The sequence below is a fragment of the Meleagris gallopavo genome, chromosome 9 (genome assembly GCF_000146605.3).
Source record: "Meleagris gallopavo isolate NT-WF06-2002-E0010 breed Aviagen turkey brand Nicholas breeding stock chromosome 9, Turkey_5.1, whole genome shotgun sequence".
Lineage (NCBI taxonomy): Eukaryota > Metazoa > Chordata > Aves > Galliformes > Phasianidae > Meleagris > Meleagris gallopavo.
The window spans coordinates 18,481,421-18,502,931 of record NC_015019.2 but is presented as its reverse complement, the minus strand read 5'-3'; the positions used below and the strand labels follow the sequence as shown (position 1 = coordinate 18,502,931).

Genomic DNA, 21,511 nt, shown 5'->3' with positions numbered 1-21,511 from the left:
CCCCGTCCCAGCACAGCACTGGGTACAGTGTTTCATGAGGTTTAACCGCAGCCCTAACTATGAGACCTCCCGGCCTAACATCCTCCCCAAACGAGGAGTGCCCTCAGTAGTTGCTCCCTGCAAACGCAGAGGATATTTCAGACAGTGAGCTTGCCTTCAATTCAAAGCTCCCCAAGGCCATGCAGCTCCCACTGAAGCCCTCTCAGCACACCTGCCTGCAGCCCAGACCGCGCGCACCCATCGCTTGTGCTACCCTGCAGAGATCAATCGTTCTCCGTGCCCAGACATGCCTTATGCCATTTGCTGCATTTTGTGGGCTGGGGATGGTCATGCTTCTGTGAACAATGCAGCGGAGTCACATGTTTGTATTCCCACTTGCTTTTCTCCTTTTGGCTCATTTGATGGCTCTCCCATACTGATGCTAGCTGTTTCTTCAGCCATATTTAATCCCCCCTGAGGCCTCCTACACTTTTTCAGTGCATATACTGGCATTAAATTGTCTGTTACCCTGGCCCAGTTTCCACGTTACAACTGCAGGAAGGATAATCATCACTTATCTTTTTTTTTTTTTTTTCCTCTTTGCTGCATCCCTTTCCATTGTTTATTCTGCATTTAGATTGGGAGGGCCTGCAAGTCTTTTCATGACTATTATTTTTTCCACACGTCCAAGCTCAAACTGAGAATGAGAGAGTTTCCAAGGCTGATCCTGACTTGGCCAGCATTTCTGTTGCATTTTTAACCTTTTGAGAGCATTTTCTGTCGTCCCTCCTCACTTAGCAGCTGTGAAGCTGGAGGTGCCAGGGGTGGGCTGGGGCCACGTGCTGAGACTTACTGGTGTCCCAGGTGCAGGGAAATGGCTTAGCAGAGAGGCACCTGAATTTCACTTAGGCTGGAACCTGCCTGCAGCTGGGTTCAGAGAGGTGCTAGTCATTACATTGTCACTTCTGTGATCTTTGGTGCAGCTCAGCTGGGGCCCTTTTGGTTGGCTTTAAAAGTACTGGATACCTTCTTGATGTGAAATCCGGGTGGAACACTTGTTTTCTTCTTTGGATAGCAAACTAAAACTACACCTGGTAAGAACTAGTATGGGTACAAAAACTATGGAGTGCAAGTATTTTTTTTGTCCTCAGTAGAAGCAGTTGGATCACCAGAAGCCAAATGCTTGGTGAAACTGCCATCTTTTAAGCTGCTCAGATTAGTGGGAAAATCCTTATTCAGAGGAATTGGGTACAGATCCGCAATGCCTGCACTGCCTTGACTCTGGCTGTAGAGTAGTACAAATTACAGCAGGATATCATCATTAATTTCAGCTGTCCTGTTCTGGTAAATTATCATTCATCTCCCGAAATGGATATCTCAGCAGAAGACCTTTATTTTATCGTCTTAGTGTAAAAAATCCCCACCGGTACCTCCCTCTCAATTAGCAGCCTCTGATTTCTCTGGGGAAGTCGATCTTAGACGTAGTGCTGTGACTTATGCCTGACTAACAGCACCAAGACCAGACACAGCACCAGGATACTTTTACCTTCCAACACATACCTGCGATCTCTCACCAGGGACTTGTCTGCCTGCTCAGGAGTTAGTCACTTCCTCCAGCCTGTGGGGAAAAGAGCAAAATTAAAGAGGTTTTGCTGTGTTCCCACAAAGCCCACTGCCAGTGTGCCAGATCTCTGCTGTTCTGTATGCAAAGCACCGAGGGTATGGGCTCACACCTGATCTCAGTATCATTACTGCCTTCACCTGACTGGGGGCTTCACTAGCGCCTTACCTGGGATTATGTCCCCGAATTAGCTAAATACTGTAAAATGTAATTTGCAGTTGTTACAGTGAGCTCTGTGTGGCGTGTGGCTGTTCAACTGAGCTTGGCTTGCCTCAATTGCTTTGTGGAAAAATGCGTTCCACGTTACCATTTGTGAGTGCTATTTAAGAAGCTCGTAACTTGCTACAAATTAAAATAGTTGAGGAGGTTACTTAGGGATGCTTTAGACTAATTCTGACATCGCAGCTTTGCCATTAGTGCCAGTGCTGTGGTGTCTGATGGTTCTGGGTTAAGAAATAGAAACAGGAGAGACCCTGTTGTGGCCTTCCAGTACTTAAAAGGAGCTTATAAGCAGGAGGGAAAGTGACTTTTTAAACATGTAGATAGTGATAGGACAAGGGGGAATAGCTTTAAACTAAAAGATGGGAAATCTAGGTTAGCTACTGGGGAAATTTTTCCTTGAGAGGGCAGTGAGGCCCTGGTACTGCTCCCAGAGCTGTAGGTGCCCATCCCTGGAGGTGCCCCAGGCCAAGCTGGGTGGGATGCGGGTGGCCTGAGCTGGTGCCTGGTTTAGAGGTTGGCAACCTTGTCTTTGTTGGGAAGTTGGAACTGGGTGATCGTCCCTTCCAACCCAAGCTGTGCTATGATTCTATGAAACCGTACAGCTTGGTGAGGTTTTGGGGCCAGCATGCCCTCATGGAGGGGTGTTTAAGTGCCACTGCATCTCCTTTAGGGGAGGTGCCCAGGACGCCAGCCCCAGGCAATGTCCCCATGCCACCAATTGTGAGCAGACCCCTCCCCTGCTGAACTGGGACAAGAATTCAGTCTTAGGGCTTGCACTCACCTCTTGCTGAGTGAATGGAAAAGGCAGCCAAGGGAGAAGCCCAGACCCGTGCAGTGCAAGTTGCCCCAGGCCCAGCACTGCCACACCAGGAGCAGCCATCACACGGTGCAGCCAGGCACTGCCTGAGGTGAGCGTGGGCGTTCCATGGGGCCATGTGGCTTCATCCCCTCCTACCCACGCCTACCTCGGCTTCTGCTACAGCCCACCCAAACCACAGCTCCTTCCCTGAGCTCTCCTGGGGACAGACTGTGCTTTACAGTCTTACTGTAAAATAACAAGAACCGGGCTTCTAAAATCAGGAAGTTTCTCCAAAAGTCTTCTGTGCTTTTACTGTAATTGCTCCATATGCTCCTCTGACAATCCCTGTGACCTCACCTCCACCCTCCAAAAAACCAAAAAGAAAGAAAGAGAAGGCAACTCCCACCATCCCTGAGACTCAGCAGAGCTCTCTGCACATTAAAGAAGTAGAGGCTGCCAGCTCTGAATCTGGAACTCTTCTCACACAAGATTGTTAACCCTCAGGGTACAATGGATGAGAATTACTCTCTTGCAACATTTGCTTGGCTGCCAAAATGGAAAAATGATTAGCAGCTCAAAGGTTGCACTGCTGTATTTTGCAAGAGAAGTCCTTGTCATGGGCTGCCACCATTCTGCTGCCTGGAGGCAACACTGCACAGTCCTGGCACTTGTGGTCACAGAGAGTTCCTCTGCTGCCCTGCGGACACATGCCTTCTTCTTCTCTCACGGAAGGAGTTTCTCACCTCACCCGATGTCTGCACTCACCTCTGTGCTGCACAAAGGCCCCCTGCTACAGCAATGCTGTTTCAATACCTCCTCAAGGACTTTGGCACCTTAATGAGAAAGAGGATGATGAGTTTGGAACACACAGCTGCTGGCTTAGCAAAGGGATTTGATACAGATTTCTGAATTGTTAGTATAATTGTTCTCATGATTAGCCACTTTCAGTCTCTGGTTGCTCCTCACAGCCTGTCAGCTGGGAGCAGAGCAGTGTGGGTAGGGGCTAGCTGTTTTTGGACCCTGTGGAGCTCAGGAGTTGGGTACTTGCATTTTGGAAGCCATTTCATAGAATCACAGAATCACAAAATGGGCTGGGTTGAAAAGGACCACGATGATCATCTAGTTCCAACCCCCTGCTATGTGCAGGGTCGCCAACCAGCAGCCCAGGCTGCCCAGAGCCACATCCAGCCTGGCCTTGAATGCCTCCAGGGATGGGGCATGCACAACCTCCTTGGGCACTCCAGTGCCTCACCACCCTCAGTGTGAAAAACTTCCTCCAAATATCTAACCTAAACCTCCTCTGTCTGAGTTTAAAACCATTCCCCCTTGTTCTATCATTATCCACCCTTGTTAACAGTCATTCTCCCTCCTGTTTATGCACTCCTTTCAAATATTGGAAGGCCACAATGAGGTCTTCCTGAAGCCTTCTCTTCTCCAAGCTAAACAAGCTCAGTTCCCTCAACCTTTTCTCATAGGTTCAGCCTATGATCCAGTCCTCTGATCATCTTAGTACCCTCCTCTGGACCCGCTCCAAGAGCTCCAGTCCTTCTTGTGCTGGGAGCCCCAGGCCTGGACTCAGAACTCACAGAACCCTTGAGACATTTGTGTGCCTCAGAGCACGCTGCAGTTACCACTAAAGTGCATTCCCCCCGGTGACTGATCTTCCAAGCACACCTGTTGTTCAGCAGTGAAGTGCTGCTTTGAGCTGTGGGCCCAGACATACCCATACCTGCGCTGGTGTAAGCATTTTGTAAGGAGAAATTGTTCAGAAGGGTGACTGAAAACTTCCGGCCCTGGACTGCAGCCTTCCCCTCAGGCTGGCACTACCGTATCACAGATGCTGACTCCGTTCATTATGTTGATGGGTGTCAGCAATAAAGTTTGAACTCTGTTCAGTTTTTCCCTGAGATTGGCAGTGAGGAGACAGAGCTCTGAGCTGGGTTCAGGCTGGTTGTTAGGTATAAATTATCTGTCAGTTCCATTTTTTTCCCCACCATCTCCTTTTGCCAATAATTTGCTACAACAGAGATTTCCTGTCATCTCATCTTCTTGTCAGCCCGTGTCCTTCCAAAACCACTTTGTTGCCAGTGATTAGCTTCTGTCTTGTCATCTCTCTGCAGTGAGCTGCTGATCCCAAAGGAAGTGTTCCAGTCAACACCAGGAGAGCCCTTCTGTGTTCTGCAAAATGTGCAACCCACGTACAGGGCATTCGGAGGCTGCTCACGCAGACTGGAATAATCTTTTTTTTCCTTTTGGTTGAGAGAAGATATGGCCCCAGAGCCAGGCTGGGGCAATTTGCAGTGTAATCACCCATCTTGTCCAGGGAATGTTATCCACTGAGCAGAGCTTGGGACTGGGTGATGGGGCATGACCCTACCTCTGCTATGGTTTTGGTAGGATCTTGGGCAATATGGATCCTGATCCTGTTTTCCTTTTCCTAAAGAGAGGATGAAAAGATTTCCCTACCCCAGTTAGGTGTTAGATTGATTCATGATCGTAAAGCCTTTGATATCTTTTAATCAAGGAGCTGTTAAGGGCTTTAAAAGTTGTTTTTATTTGTGGAGTAGATGCTAATTTTCTCTACACAGTCTACAAGGAATTCAGACTCTAATGCTATCTGGGGTGTAGGTATTCAGTGCTCCCTTCTATGCGCTGGCAGAAGTTACCTTTAAGCCATATACATATACTGATCAGAATACATTGTACTTTAAAAGCTTCTTCACATCTCATTAGAGCTTCTCTTCTTGAGTTCTCTCATAAGAGGCAAATTTACATTAAGTCGAGGCTATGTCAGGGTCTGGATTTCTCAGGAAAATGTCTTGGTAGTAAAGACAAAGCCCCTGACACTACCAGCACGAGAATCATTATTGCTCTCCTCCACATAAATCCCAGAGCCATGATCAGAATCTCAAATAATTTGAATTTAAATAGAAATGAGAAGCATGGTTCTCCCTCTGACAACCCTTATTTCCACCTTGCCTCGCCTACATTGCTCCACTAAAAGAGGTCACAAGAGACTTTGTAAATCCCTCTATATAGCACAGTCTTTACTCGTGTGTTATTCTCTATCATCAGTCAGCACATCAGCAGCCAACAGCCAACACCTGAGCCCATCCTGTCATGCGTGAGCACGGTGGCTACCCCACTGAACTCCAGGGTAGTCCTGCTGGCCCTTTAGCTCTGATGGATTCAGCAGTAGCTGTCGCTGCTCACACTTTGGCAATCCACTTGCAGCCAGGAAAATATTTATCACTCACTGCTTTGTAAAAAGGAATTATTTTATGGAATTGAAAGAAATAGTGAAACTCATCTAATACAAAATATGTTGTTTTCTCTTTGTGTTTGTCCTGAAGAGAAAGCTCTTAAAATCTTGCAAAGCCTATTACACTCTATCAAAATGAATTACAGGCGGTGTTTATGGAATACCTACCATGAGAATCTGGCTCAGCTTGACAAACCGTATTTTTATTATTTATTTGTTTTTCTGCTTGGCCTATAGCTGTACAATGATATTGTAATGAAGCAAAAATGCTGACAGGTCATGTTCTGCTTCTATTGGCAGTGCTGCTGTTTTAGATTTAAATGACAAAAATCCTGGCAAAGCTCGGTAACTTTTACTTCATAGTTCTTTCTTTTAGACCTTGTATGCCTCTCTGGAGCAGCCTTATTAGCCTCTGGATTTCTCCAGGAGCACTGATATGATGAAATGTCTTTTTGCAGTGAGCAACGTAAGCAATGCAAAGCTCTCCCCCACTCACCACCCCAATCACATCATGTCATTTCTTTAGGGAAGCAAACAAAAAATAGATTTCAGCAACAAGAAAGTGCAAATCAACATTGTCCTCTGTGTTTCCCCAGACGTGACATGCCATCACTATCCATTTTCAAATTTTTATTTCCTCCTGTAACATAAAGCATATTTCAAATTCCCATATTCTTAACATATGCTGTGCTAACTGGAGTCAAAAAGGAACAATTTGAGTCACTATTACTTACGAAGTTTAAAAACCTGAAATACTTTCAAGACACAGGGCATGGTACTTTTATATATTTGGAGTACAGACTTCCCAGCAATAGGAGCCATGGCACAGCACAACCTGTGTCCTTTCTGCTGCTTACCAGAGGTGACTGAACAGCACTGTTGGCATCGCGTGTGAGCTCCAAACCCACAGGACCAGCAGGAAGCACAGATTTCTACTTTGTGGGAATTTCCACACACATAAAACAGAAGGGGTTTTTTGTGTGTGCGTATGGAATACACCGAGAAAATTTTCTGCCCGATGAGAAATGACAGTTTAATTTTAAAAGGATCAAAACAACAGTTTTGAAGCAAGTGAGCTGGCAAAAAATGGTATTGTTCAGGGGAACTTTGCCCAGCAACCACTGAATAGTGGGCAAACATGAAGTGTTCATGCAAGGGTTGTCACTGTGCTGTGCTGAATTGGCATTTCTGCCTGCAAAACACTTGGACTCTGTGACAACTCTTTTCTTCCTCTCCTTTCTTCACACTCTGCACTCTCTACCTTCCAATAACTCTGTGGCCCCAGCACGAACCTTGAAGTGGGACAAGATGCACAAAATGCTGCATAGAGGAAGAGGCTTCCTGCATTGTGCTGCTCATCAAGGTCACAGGGAAAGCCCCCGGATGCCTCAATGGGACACAAGAGACACTGCTCCCCACTCTGCCACTGAGCTTCCAGGGCAATGTCACTGCCAAGCTGGTGAGCACCAAGGACTGCCTGTCCTGTACCCAGGATGGCAAGACTTGCCAACTGCTCTGCCACAGCACTTAAATCTATGCAGGGACCAAAATCAGACAAGCTGCTCTGAGGATCTCCATAAGGGCATAATTCTAAAAGTGCTTAAATACCATTATTTCAGGCACTGGTCTATGAACCAGTCTAAACCCCACACGGTAAAGTATTTCTCACCCAATTAAGGGGAATTTAAGTATGTCCTTATGAATTTGCATGAATTAAGTCTGTTGAATCAAAAGAAGCTACTGAGAGTGGAGTAGAAATCCTTAAAAACCACATCGATTTTGTTCTAAAAGGATCTGTTATTTATTCTCAAGTCCTTATCTTGTTTATAACAAAGAAATGAACAAAATTCCTTTCCCAAGGCTGGACAGTGCTGGAGCACATCCGCACCAGAGACAAAAATAAGCTTGATTCAAGACAGAGTAAATAATCAAATGCTTATTAGTCTCTAGACTTCTGGCCCTTTGGTCTTCTCTTTATTCCCCTGAACACAGTAAAAGTACTGCTTGGCTTTATAACCTTACTTTAGGTCTACTGCATTTGATGGAACTGTTTCTGTTAGACTGAAGGGTTTTTGCAGCAGGCTTTGCAGACAGAAGATGGCAATATGTTAATACAGCTTTCTCATTCAGTGTCTACAGAAAGGATTACTAGAACACTGCCTAAGCACACAGTCCCATTCCCACACCCCCCTCCACAACTTTCCATCTTCACACTGCCTTGTTACTAACATCAAAATTACCCTGCCTTCTCTCTGAATGTTCTTTAGGAATGTAAAATCTGTAGACTGAATAGGTTTTCAATTTCTAGCTAATTTCTATATACAGCCTTCAAACCATAATTGCTTCTGAAGCACATCACACACAAAGGTAAGTATCCAAAGAAACATTACAACCAAAGCACTTAAAATGAACGTGCCCCAATTCAGAAGGTGTGTATGGCTGCAGGAAGGATCTTTACCCGCTTGTGAACTTGTCAGGCTGTTGTACAGGTTGTCATACAGGTTGTCATGCAGACCTGCAGGCTGTCATAGAGGCTGTCATACAGGCTGCATACAGGCCTACAGTCTGTTATACAGGCTGTCATACAGGCTGTCATAGAGGCCTGCAAGCTGTTATACAGACTGTTACACAAGCCATCATATAGGCTATCATAGAGGCCCACAGCCTGTCATACAAGCTGTTGTACGGGCTGCCATACAAGCCTGCAGGCTGTTGTACAGGCCATTACACAGGTTGCCATACAGGCCTGCAGGCTGTTGTACAGGCCATTACACAGGTTGCCATACAGGCCTACAGGCTGTGAGTGGCAGGGGCTGCACAGCCATGTGTACAGGATGCAGCCATAAGCACTGCCAAGGGAGAGCCCTGGCTTCATCCCCAGTATCTCCAGCTGAATAAGTACGAGGCTTAGGTGAGATAGAGGAACGCAGAATGCCCTTCTGTTTCAGCTAATGAAGTTTGTATGAACGAGCAAAATGTTTTGGCACCCCTGGCCCTGATCCAGCTGCAGGGCAGCTACAGCACGATGCTCATGGCTGCACACTGGGAAGGCCCCCAGGCTCTGTGCCACCCAGGTCCCACTCACACATGCATTTCACTGCTTGGCAGGATTTTTCCAGGCCCTTCATCACTACCTATAGTGATGTTTGATCTCTGGCACGTCACAGCAGTGCTACACGAAGCTGAGACAATGGAAGCCTCCTGAGCTCAAGTCCCTTCCCCGCACTGAAAGCAGAGGGGTACAGGCAGTTCTGATTCATGTATATATTGTCATCGTACTCAATACACTCTGAAATCTTAAAGCAGATTGTGACTTGTCATCTATAACTAAAATATATCGATACACAGACACACAATGTGCTTTGCAAAATGACAGAAAAACTGTTCTTTTCATGTTACTTCAATACAAACATGACTGCATTTTGCTTTTGAATAGCTACTGCTCTAAGAGTAAGCCATCAAGTAAATGAATTGGCTATCCATATCTAATCATTGTAAGTAAAAAAAGCAGACCAATCTGTATGTGGATTTTTCTTTTTTTCTTTTTTTCTTTTTTTGCAGTTTGCATGCTTAATAAAGAACTAGTAGGTTTGAAATCTCACTGAACATTCTATGTGAATTAACCGGATTCTAAAGTAAAGTGGAAAGGAAAATAATGAAAAGTACAGCTTTTCATTTAAACATACGCAGCTCTCTTCATGCAGGGTTTTCTTTACTTTTTTTGTTCTTTTTCAAAATTACATTTTGCATTAAAGGACACAGCCAGTGTAAACACAGTCCGTAACACTTATAAAACAGTGCAAATTTCATAGATTTCTGGGAGGAGGTTGAAATACATATATTTATAATGGAGGTAAAATCACTTTCTTTCTCAGTAGAAAAATATGTATATTAAACACCTATCTATATGTTCCGAACTTAACTTCACAAAAGAGCAAGTTATAGTCCTATATTGTGTAATAAATTAGTATCTTTCCTAGAGAACCGTTGTGGTGTTAGTGTCAAATGCATAATGACAATACTGGAAAAAGCAACAAGAGAAACATATTTTTTAGAACCTAAGGAGAAGTTTTCAGATAAAACTGATGTAAGAGGGCACAGAATAAAGTACTGGGGAAAGAAGCAATGGAAAAGTATCGACCTCTATGAATTATTGCATGTTTGAGATCGTTCTCATGGCCTTTGGGCCAATTCTGGATACTTCTAAGTCTTACGTCAGTGTTTGTTTTCACTTTGACTGTAGGGTACAATTTAGGAACCACTGCTAAACACTAAGGATTTACTGAACTTGTTTGCTGACGGAACCACAGACAGCTGAGTGCAGAATGCTTTTATCCATGCAATCAAAGAGGACAATGCAAAAAACATACTGAAATACAGGCAAGATTGCCTGCCTTAAAAACATTTTTGGGGACTTGCTCCAGCAGATCTTACTGAGACAAAACTCTCATGCCTACTGTGTTTTCAGTAAAGCTGTGCCAAAGGCTTCTGCCTTTGTTATTTACAGCTTTTTCCATGAGTACGGCTGTCTTCATGGTCTGACTGGAACCTGTGATCAGCTGGGTCTGGAAATCCTTATGAAACATACTTGTCTGAACAAAACTCAGATTCAGTGCTTTCCATGGAAGATAAATGAGAGTGTCCTCATTTGACTGATGGGATTGTGTACATAACAAATGGAAGAAATGCAAGACTTTACCAGCTTTTTAAAAATATCACTTTTCACTAGTTGCACAGAGTGGAAATATTCCTGCTTCAGCCATATTTTAAAAGGATGTAAATTGTCAGGTAGATAGAGAGAGAACTGCCTCAGGTGATTATCACTGCATTTGAAGTCAGTTTACTAGTAAACCTGGATAATTCAGCACTTCATCTCTGAATATTGCTGCAGTAATGATTTTCTATTGCTGATGTTTTCAGAAAAAAAGGTTAATTTGAAATTTTAACTATTGATTTTGGAAAAAAAATACTGTGTAAAATTACACTGCCTTTTTACAAATCTTAAAACAACTCAAGAGATCTTACGAAATTTCAAATCAATGAATTCACCAACAGACAAATTTGTACTTAAGTCAGTTTTTAAAATGTCATTAAAAACCTGCAAAAATAAGTCTGAAATAATCTATTAATCACAGAAAAGTTGTTTTAAATCCCGCTAAACACCTTCCAATACCCTAATAAGCTGTTTAACAAAACCACATTGCTAACCAGTCACTGGGAATGCAACATGTCTCAACAAACAAATGAAAAGGTGCTGATGCAAGCAGGTGATTTATTCTTTAGTAAGTGTTACTATGCACTTTATTGATAAAGCTTCATCTGCATTGTTTCAGCTAGTCATCTTCTAAAATGCATCTGAGAGACAATGGTACCGGGAAGAGTTCCTCCTCCTTCCTGTTGAGAATGATTAACCCCTTGTGGTCTGTGCAGGAGATAATTTTTGTAGCATGATATGATACTGGAATTTCAAACTGTACTGAAGTTTATACGAAAAAGCCAACAACTTCAGTGTATTTGAAATACTATTACTTAGATACAAATGCTGGAGATCATATACAGCAAACTGTTATCCATCCCTAACTGTAGAATGATGGGATGTGCTTTTTCTCTCCCCCTTCTTTAAAGAAGCAATCAAGCTGTACATTAAAAGACAGGAAGGACATTGCTGACTTACAAAAGAATGCCCTCTTTGTCAATAATTTGTAAATGTAAACAAAAAAGTTCAAGTAGAAAAGCAAATAAGTGTGCCGCTGCTTCAAATATGATTTGATGCCCCATGGGGTTTGGGCAAAGTTCTTTAAAAATGTGTCTTCATGGCAGTCATGAAGCATCTCAAAAGTGTCCTGATCTTCACTACCAAATATCACTGGTGAAGCTAAGCTCCCTTGCTGATAAAGGTAGCAATGGGTTGTTCCTGTGAAACTCCTGGGAATCCTTCATGGTATTGTTAAGAGGTAGCTGTCCATTTAGGAGTGTCAAAGGTATGTTACAGTATGTATGATGGTTGCTTATGGAAGCTATTGGCAATGTTGCTGCTGACACATCATATTCGTATCCTCTGCAATAATGTCTCATTTGCACAGAATCTGCTTGATGGCAATCAGTTAGATCAGCCCGCGATTCTACCAGCGTGGCAGAAGTGCCTGTGACGGCAAGAGAGGGTACAGTCTGGAGGTCTCCAAAGAGGCCCTGCTCCGCAGAATCCAGGACCTGACGCCGAGACACCACCTCCTTTTTCTTCCCTGGCATTTCAAAGACTAGGCGCTTCCAAAACTTAGAATTCAGTTTGCTGCTTTTTGGTCCTTTCCACTTGACCACTGAGAGAAGTTTGATGGTGTGCTTTAAAGATTCCACTTCATGATAATTCACTTTCCCTTTTAATTCAGTACACTCAATCAAAATAACTTTGATTTCTCCACTGACTAGCATGTTATGGAGTCTGTTTTCCATCTCAAAAATACTCCATCCTCTCCTGAGAATATAGTCTGGAGTTAACACGATAATGAGTCTTCTGCTTTGCTCAACACATCTTGTGAGATCTTCAATGTAGGCTACAAATTACAGAAAGAGAGAAAGAGTAAAGAATAAAGAAGACTATTGTATCAAAACATCAGGCTTGCAATTAAGTTTAACAAAATCCTACAGCTCACTGATCCACCCCACTTAAGACAAGGGGCACTTCATGATATACTCCAACAGAAATAGGATTGTGTATCACAACACATTTCTATTAATAGGATATATAGAGAAAATGCCTTAATAACATCCTCAATCCTTAACTGTTTTTGTCTGCTCATCTCAACAGAATGACATTTCCATAATCTCCTCACTGTGTAGATGCATTAGTGACTAAAAATACACAGTTCACTTACTGAGAAATTCTAGGTCAAGATCAATGTAATACTTGTGTAAATTTTAACATTAACACTGCTTATGATTAAAGTCACACTGAGGGAAGCACACTCTGGGAAGCAGTTCTTGTGTTTCGGATGGAAAGACATGAGGATGCTGTGGAGTGTGGAAACTGTAACTAGCAAGAGCTTAAAAAGAAATCAACCCTGAACACATGCAGAAATTGTGCTATTGCATAGAAGCAGCAAGGTAGCTCTTTCTTCTTTGAGTACTGGCCACAAAATCACAAGAGTGTTCTTTGCAGCCCAACAGTCTGTTTTAATATTGCAACCTGTGCTTCTATGTACCCTAAGGTATTAACAGAAACTTCACAAGTGATGAGAACAAATGGAAAATTTAAGCATATTGGATGTGTTTATTTGCTCAAACATCAGTGACAAAGAAAATAATAGTATTCTTCTTTTACTCATGCACACCAAGTAGTCGTGAATGATCAGTGTAAACAGAAATACCAGCCCCATCATCAGCTCCATGGTGTCAGCTTACTGATCTAGAAAATAATCTTGAAGTTGGACTTGGGGTTTTGATCTAGAGTTTTATTTGTCCAGGGAGGGTAGGAAAAGATGCCAATTGTATTCTTGACATGGAACAGGATGGGAAAGAAATCTACTTACAGACCTGATCCAAAACCCATATAAATGACCAAACTTCACCAAATTTTGGAGGGTTTTGGGTCAAGACCAGAAAAATGAAAATAATTTAAAACAAAACAAACCAAAACAAATAACTAAGATCAAAAGAGTGTTCACCGGTTGCTCAGCATTGTGACTGCAAGCTTAGAGACATGATATAACCCCTATTTTTTCTTTATAACTATGTGACCCTCTTGATCATGCTACTCAGAATGTGCTGTCTGGCAACAGAGGAGAAGCATGTGTTATAAATGAAGACTTGGACACAAGAGCTGCACAGAACAGATCTTTACTCAGCACAGGGCAGGGCCTCTCTTACACACACTGCCCTCTAGCAGGAACAATGATTACAAATAACATCATTAATCAACATCTGTTACTGCAAGACTCATTTTTATAGTCTCAGGCACCATACCACAGCATGCTTATTCACACCACTTCCAGTAAAGCAAATAGCTACAAAATAGGCCAACAGGAACATTCTAAAATAGCTTAGAGATTGAAGGCATAGTTAGCATCAAATCTGCCTTTACTCATGTTTTATTTCACCACCTAGCAGCAAGAATTTCTTTCACAAACGGGAAAAAAGAGGCAATTGCAAACATCCCACAGACAAACAAAAATTTAAGACATACACATACATTACAAATCTCTACGCAACAATCCTGACTTTTAGTTAACGTTTTAAGACTCTTAAATCATGCAGCATTTACAGTTATTTGATTTTTTTTTTCTTAAAATATTTTATGAAGAAAAACCCCACATTGCTCTGTGTAAAATGGTTACTCATTAATGAAAAAATGTCAACATTAAGATCCACGGGAGAGGCAGCGGAGAGGGGAGAGAATCGGCAACAATAAGAAAATGATAAGCAGAACTGGTGAAACAAAACTTAAGGAAAGGTAGAAATGTTCAATACAATGGAAAGAGATTATCCCAATGTATCAACAGCTCAGACTCTTCATTTTCTTCCTTTCTTTCTGCTCCCAAAAAGAAAGAATTTAGGTGGGAAGCTTCATCATTAGAGGTTGAATCTGCAAGATACAGTAAAACAACATGCTATCATGCATCTTTCCTGAGACATATTTACCCCTCCTCCAAAAAACTCAGAACACTGCAATGTACAAGACAGTTCTCAGCAGGACACAATACCATTCAGTACCACGTATCGAGGTTAGAGCTAAGCACAGCCATGCATATCCTATATGCAACAAATTAAAAAGAAAAAAGAAAAAAAATAGTCACTTCCCTTTCACGTCTTCAAATATCCAGCAGTAATAATTTAAATAGAAACAATCCCTCCATTATTCATTACATCATTTCAATCAAAAACTCACCAGACTTTGCTTTAGTTGAAGAGGAAATTAGGTGGGAAGATGACAGGAAAAATTCCCTATTTATGGGTGGACACTTCTCCCCTCTGTGCCTCTCCCCTGCTTTGGCATGCCCAGCTTACTTGGTGGACATTGCAACAATTTAGTGCTCTCTCTACAGACAACTGAATAGAAACCTTCACAAATGACCACGAGGCGCTCCTGCAAAGTCCAAGTTGCAGCTGGTTCAATGACAGACACAGCAAATGTACAGGAGCCTACTGGCGCACTGAAGATGAAATACGCTGTATTACAGAAAAATGGAAACCCAGATGAAAAGTAAATACATTTTCCAGCCATCTGGCCCAGAAGCTTGTACACTCTCAGTAACTTCAGCTTGACACTACTACTAAAGTCAAGTGACAGCTTCTCTGGAACATGTGGTTCCATTGAGCAAGCTCGACAGCATGTCCAGCACGTGCATCAAACGTATCTGCATGGAAGAGCAAAGAAGGACTGATTCTTGTCTTAGTAAGGCCTGTGGAAATCCAGACCTTATTTTCTTCAGTGGAACAAAACTGATTGTATAAATGGAGCAATGGATTTGGAAATTTTGGAAATGGAGCAACGTGGAGTTGCTAAATCATCCTTCACTTCCAAATTAGTCACTGGTCCAAAAACTGTAGGTTGAGCTATACTGCAGTGTGGGACGGAGAAAGAGAGTTGATTCTTCCTTCCAGTGAGCTAAAAAGTAATTGTTAGGCAATGGCTGTTTCATTTTCATGAAGAAGTTAAAAAATGACTTCAGGATTCACATCACCTACCATCATCAACTGCAAGACTCCAGACAAACATATTTCCACCAGGTAAATCTCATCTCATTAAGAATTCTTTTTTTTTCAATGGAAGTCAACTTCAATGACATTTCATTGTGAGGGGAGAAAAAGAATCTTCAAAAAATTGGTATGGAATAGTTAGCTTTTCTTTCCCAAAATTATATTTTATCATAAACTTTAATACAAAAATAAAATACCAGTATCAGAATTAACCCACTTGATTTTAATGAGAAACGCCTAAATCATTTCAACCTTTTTTTAACCTTTTTTTCTTTTTCTCCTTTCCTTAAAATACCATTTTGCAATATTTTGTCAAACCAGTTTCATGTTAGCATTTCTCATAGGTCAAAAAAACTTGCACTTTGGGTAGCTGTATCAGTAACTTACTTGCATCACGTACAGTGTGATGTCCAAGGAAGTATGAACAAGAAATGCCACACCCATGAACAATCACGGTTTTTTGCGTGATTACCCTCATTAATGAAGATAAACGACCTGACAGCAAATACACACACACTAGACACTCAACGTGTAGTGATGCTGAACTGCAGTTTGGAGCACTGAAGTCCAAGATATGCATCCTATTTGCAAGAATGTAATTATGCATAATTGCCTATTGAATCTTGAATGAGCTACATTAACCACAGGCTGAAAGTAAACCCAGACAACCAAATATGCAAACAATCCAAGATCAAGAAAACTAATGAACACCATGGACACAGAGTTGCTCACACAAAGAAAAGTCTGACTAACTAGACTCAGATGATCTTCAGAAGCAGTTGAGAGATGAAGAAAAGCAATTATGTCATGTTTTATGTACGTTTTTAACAAGGGTAGTGTGCAGCACCACAAAGACCAAAGAGTATGCACCATCAACCATGCTGGCTGGTTCCTAGTGCTCTGAAAACAACCAGAGTTCATGCATGTGGCAACATGACTATTACTTGAGGAAGAATTATTTACAGAAGAATAATTCAGTCCTAGCTTCTTAACTGAATACTCACCAAACCCTAACTTAGGTTACTTCAATACAACAAAAATAATTACATCTTGCTACTCCTATTTCAAACAAATTTTATATTTGTTTGTTGTTTATGTTAGCCTTGGCCAGAACAGCAACACAGTTGGTACTGCCGAAACAGATACGAGTGACAGCCCTGCCCCAAGGAGAGCATAATCTCATATAAGCTAAGGGTCAGCTCATGAGTACAATGGAAAGAAGCAGAGAACACAGATCAGCTTGACACGTGACCCTCTCAGTGCTACGGATGAGGAAAAGAAGAACAGCTCCGGCAATGTCTCCTTGCAGACTGAGGTCAAGTTGATGATTTTGATGACACTGGTATGGTGGTGGGTGTTGGAATCAAAAATCTGGATATTTGGAATCAAAAGTTTGTAGAATCATACCAGATAGAAGTGGGATCTGGGGGTCTCTGGGTCAATCCTCTGCCCAAACCAGGAACAGATAAGATTGCTCATGGCCTTCCTTATTCAGTAAAACTTTGAAGATCTCCAAGGATGGAGGTTTCTTCTCCAGTGATTTTGGGTATTGTTCTGGTGTCTGAATACCCTCATGGCAAGGAAATATTTACAAATAATTAATTGGAATTTTCATTGTTACAACTTATCTCTTATTTAACAACTATGCATCTCTGAGAAAAGCCTGGCTCCATCTTCTCTGTGTGTTCCATCAGAACGAGAACAATAAGATTCCCCCTTGGTTTTATCTTTGTTGGTCTTTTCTTCAAGAAACACAGTTCTTTTGGCCTCTCCTCTTACAGTGTGTGCTCCAGCTTCCTGATCATCCTGATGGCCTTCAGAAGACCAGGATGGCCAGTCTGTCTTGGCTGATTCTAAAGACAGGTGGGGAATTTGTTCATATTTATTTCACTTTTAACTGCCATTCCTCTGTATTTCATTTTTACATGCTTGTCATTAACTGTAAGATTCATATTGAGCAGACAATGAGGGACTTGTGAAAGGACTTTGTGGTGCTGAGCACTCTATTTCCATTCCACATAAATGGTGTCACATACCTAATGCACGCTCCTCAGGAACCCCAGGCACACTGTCCATGTGGGTTTTCTTCATCCAGAAAGCCAAAAAGTTGGAATCACCAGGTAAAAAAAAAAATCAAAAACTACCACCACAACAAAAAAACCACACACACACAGAAGAAAAAAACAACAACCAACAAAAGAAAACCCAAACAACAAAAAGAAACCCACCACACATAGGCAGACAAAACTACAAAATACTAGAACAGTAATATTGACTGATGGGTGCTTTTTATCACATGCCTGAGGTGCTCTCTTGTTGTGCTGCCAACATCTCATTTTCCAGTAAAAGTGGATTTTCATTTTCAGTGCCTGATCTCTATACCCTGGGCTGAGCTGGAGCAAATTGCTGGTGTGTTTCCAATCCTGCCAACATCAAATATAAGTATGCTTAGAAAGCAACTAGATGATGTTCTAAGAGATTTGTGTTGCTGGAATTAAAAATACAGATTGACAGTCTTGACCTCTTTACTTTCTGAGTTTAAAATAATTTGTAGAAATGACGGGAGAAAAGTATCTTTCTCTGATGTAGACCCCGTTTTAAAAGAGCCAAATGCAAATATATTATTCTCTTTGTAGAAACATCATCCTTAGTGAGACAGAAAATGGCTCAGGTAAAAACTTAAGTATTTCCATTTTTTCCTTTCAACAATTCAGGCTTCTCAGGTCTTCTAACATTGAATTAAAAAGCTCACAGGGTTCAAGAGTCTGCTTGGTTGTGGGAAAGGGTTTGTTGAAACAAAGCCCTGAAAATGAATAGTGTGGAAAAAATGATAACAGCTAAGAAATTTGGTAACTACTGCAACCGTTTCTTAGTGATCACAGTGTCCTTATGGAGGTTAACACATTCAGTTATGCCTTAGGTGCCTAAGCAGAAAGCTCCATGTGCTGTCAGCTTCGAGGGAATGAAGAATGCTCTCTGCTAAGACCAAAGAAAGCTCCTTAAGAAAAGCTGCAGTGAATGTCAAACTTGGTCTTGCTACTTACAAAACACACTGCATCTATGTCTCGTTGCCCACTTGCCTCTTCTGCAGCCTCCATGGTCATGTGGGCTTCTGCACGAACCGGAGCAGAGGAGCAGTGGCTGTTTGAGCCCTGCTTACACCTCACCAGCTCAGGAGCTGGATCCTTTCTCTCAGACAACACCAAGAGTGACTTCAAAGGTCCTGGCTGGCCATTGCAAAGTGGGCAACACTGAGACCCTCAGTGCCCTTCCCAGCAGTTCTGAACTGCTGAACAAAACTGCTCTGCAGGAATAGAAATTGTATTCCAGCTTTGTAGGACACAGAAACGAATGCCTACTGCAAATGTGATGCATTTCCAAGAGAGAAGAGGTGGCCTTGGCCTCCACAGCCATCATCTTTGTCCTGAGTTGGCAACAACTGCTCCATATGCACCTTGAAACAGACAGTCCTCAGCACTGAGCCAAAGTGCCGAGCTAGGCTATGCAGTGGGGACACTGCCAGGGTTTCCCTTAGGCAGAGGAGCAGTCTGATGGGTGAGTGAGTCCCTGCTCAGGCACATCTGGATCTGATCTGTCCTTCCATCTGCAGAGGGACATGCATAGCCTATCATGGCTTTTCCCCAGAGGTTAGAGATGAACCAGCTGGCAAAAGCATAATCAAGCTTGTCCCTGAATTTTTCTGAAGTCAGCTTTTCAGTTTGTTCATGGAAGTGTCCAAGAAAGATAAATGAAATACTATTTAACAAATCTATTTTTTGCTTGCTCTCAAATCCAAATAGCAGCTGAATATACTGCTTCATGCCAAGAAGCAAGCCCAATAATGCACACCCTCCTGTGGCAGCACCTTAACATTGCAGAGATTATCCAAAACAACCCGTCTTATAAAACACATCTGATTTGCTGGAATCACACATTTAAGTATTCAGAAAAGGTACATAAGGAAGTATCAGGGCGGAGAGTGGAAAAATATAACATCACACAAAGTCATTTACACTAAAAGACAATGAAATGCAATGCATGAGACAAGAAATATTTCCTAAAATCAAAAAGATAACTATGATCAAAACTTCATTCTATACAAACCTGTCCTGAAGTGCCACATATTTTGTCACATCTGAATATGTTATGTTCAGCTCTAAAATTTCTGGGAGGTCAATGCCATCCCATGATGCCTGATCTCTTCGCTATACACTCCAAGCCCTTGTAACACTGGTGAGCATTGCATAGAACACAGAAACAGCCACGTTCCACTTCTCCCAGGCACACAGAGAGCTTACAAATAACTGAGTCCGACTCTTCCATCCTTCTCCAGCACCTCTCAAAATAAAATGTCACCCCCACATCTTTTTCAAAGCCAAGGCATGCAAATCACACTTATTTCAGATCCACATTTTATTCTGCATTGCCATTATGTGTGATTAAGTACACTTGAAGCTTCACATGCTGGTGTCAGGCCCCTTCATAACGCTGGAGAAGTGAGTTTGAGAGGAAAAAAGAAGTATTAAGTCTGTGAATGCTCATAAATGAGATTTGACATTTTCAGGTATCCTACATTTTCAGGAGAGTGTTAATGAAGACCCAAAGTGATGACAAGTATTTGCTGAATGTCTGACTGACAAAAATAGACAAGAATAGAATATCATGCTGAATAGTATGGCAACTGGAAAGATGAACCTCATTTCAGATGAATCTGTGCTTCATTACAGTTATCACTGAAAGACCAGATTTAAACTGCTTAATACACTTGTATAATTGCAATATATAAACTCTGCTTTGTTGCTGGATATAAACCAACCATTTACTATAGTTCTGTGATTTTTAACACAAAAAGACGTATTTTTCCCTAATTACCTAATAACTCAGTATCACTTGCTTGGGCTGCCTTAAATAAAAAGGCTACTTTTTCTATAACCTGTCTTTTGTTTCTGGGGACTAATGGAGTAAAACTCATACTTTGCAGGGCATGACTTTCCTCACAGAGCAAAAGGAACATAAGAAGCAGCTCTAGCCTAAGAGCTGCAAAAGCACAAGGTCAGTTCACGCCCCTGCAGGGGACTTTGCCTGACCACAGACTAGGCTCTGACTTCTCCCAGTGGGACTGGAGTCAGAAATCTGCTTCCAGTTCCCTCAAACAGAGAAGAAACTTCTAGGGCAGGCACTGGGGTTTGGCAGCAGTTTCAAGTCTTCGGCAGGCAGGCTGCTAAAGTAGTCGTGTTCTAGCTGTTTCATGTTTGGGGACATCTGCTCCAGCACTGTCACTGCTTTGTTCTCTTGTGCATATTTCCTATCCAGTAGTACATGCAGAGAGAAGAACTCTCTTGTAGCATTTTTCATTGAAATGATTTTCAGACAGAATTAGTTAAAACAATAAAATAAGGAAAGGGATGGGTAGAATTTCAGTATTTCAGAGGAATAAATAGATACTAAAACAAACCTACTATGCATTCATCAACATAGTGCATACAACTCACGGTCTTTTGATTTATCCAAAAATGAATCAGGAAGATGAGATGCTATAAACGCAGCTAAGAAGGCATTAAGTGTTGATTAAGTTAAGGATGCCACTGAATGTTCAGACATGGCAGTGAAACTGATTTGAAATGGACATCTGTATTACACTGTCAGAGTGGAAGATGGCATCAGGTTGCAGGACAGTACAGAGTTGTCTGAAGAATCAGTACTACACAATAACAATCCTGCTCAGAAATGCAACATTTGGTCAAAACTTTAATGAAAAACTGTATGTATGGCATTAATGGGAAAATTAATATAGCTATTTATGAGACTTCAAAGTAAGGGAAAAAAGTCAGACAAAAAAGAAATTACTGCAAAAAAAATAAATCAATTTTCAATGATTAAACAGTGACTACAAAATCTTTCTGGGGAGTTGCACTTTTAGGTGACTGAGTCTGAC

The 21,511-nt window shown here is 41.9% G+C and overlaps 1 protein-coding gene across 2 annotated transcripts in view; it reads right to left on the bottom strand.

The window, feature by feature from the left end:
• Nucleotides 1-575: 575 nt before the first annotated feature.
• IL1RAPL2 (interleukin 1 receptor accessory protein like 2) overlaps nucleotides 576-21,511 on the bottom strand; it is a 32,620-nt gene continuing 11,684 nt past the window's right edge. Inside the window, exons 5-6 of one of the 2 annotated variants that reach the window (XM_019618342.2) lie at nucleotides 3,387-3,454; nucleotides 576-1,597 (exon numbers count right to left, since the gene is read on the bottom strand). In XM_019618342.2, the coding sequence (XP_019473887.1) occupies nucleotides 1,580-1,597; nucleotides 3,387-3,454 (86 nt within the window). In that variant the 3' untranslated portion in view covers nucleotides 576-1,579. Of the gene's footprint in view, nucleotides 1,598-3,386; nucleotides 3,455-3,945; nucleotides 12,435-21,511 lie in introns of those variants that run through there. The other variant, XM_019618341.2, reaches the window with a different exon arrangement.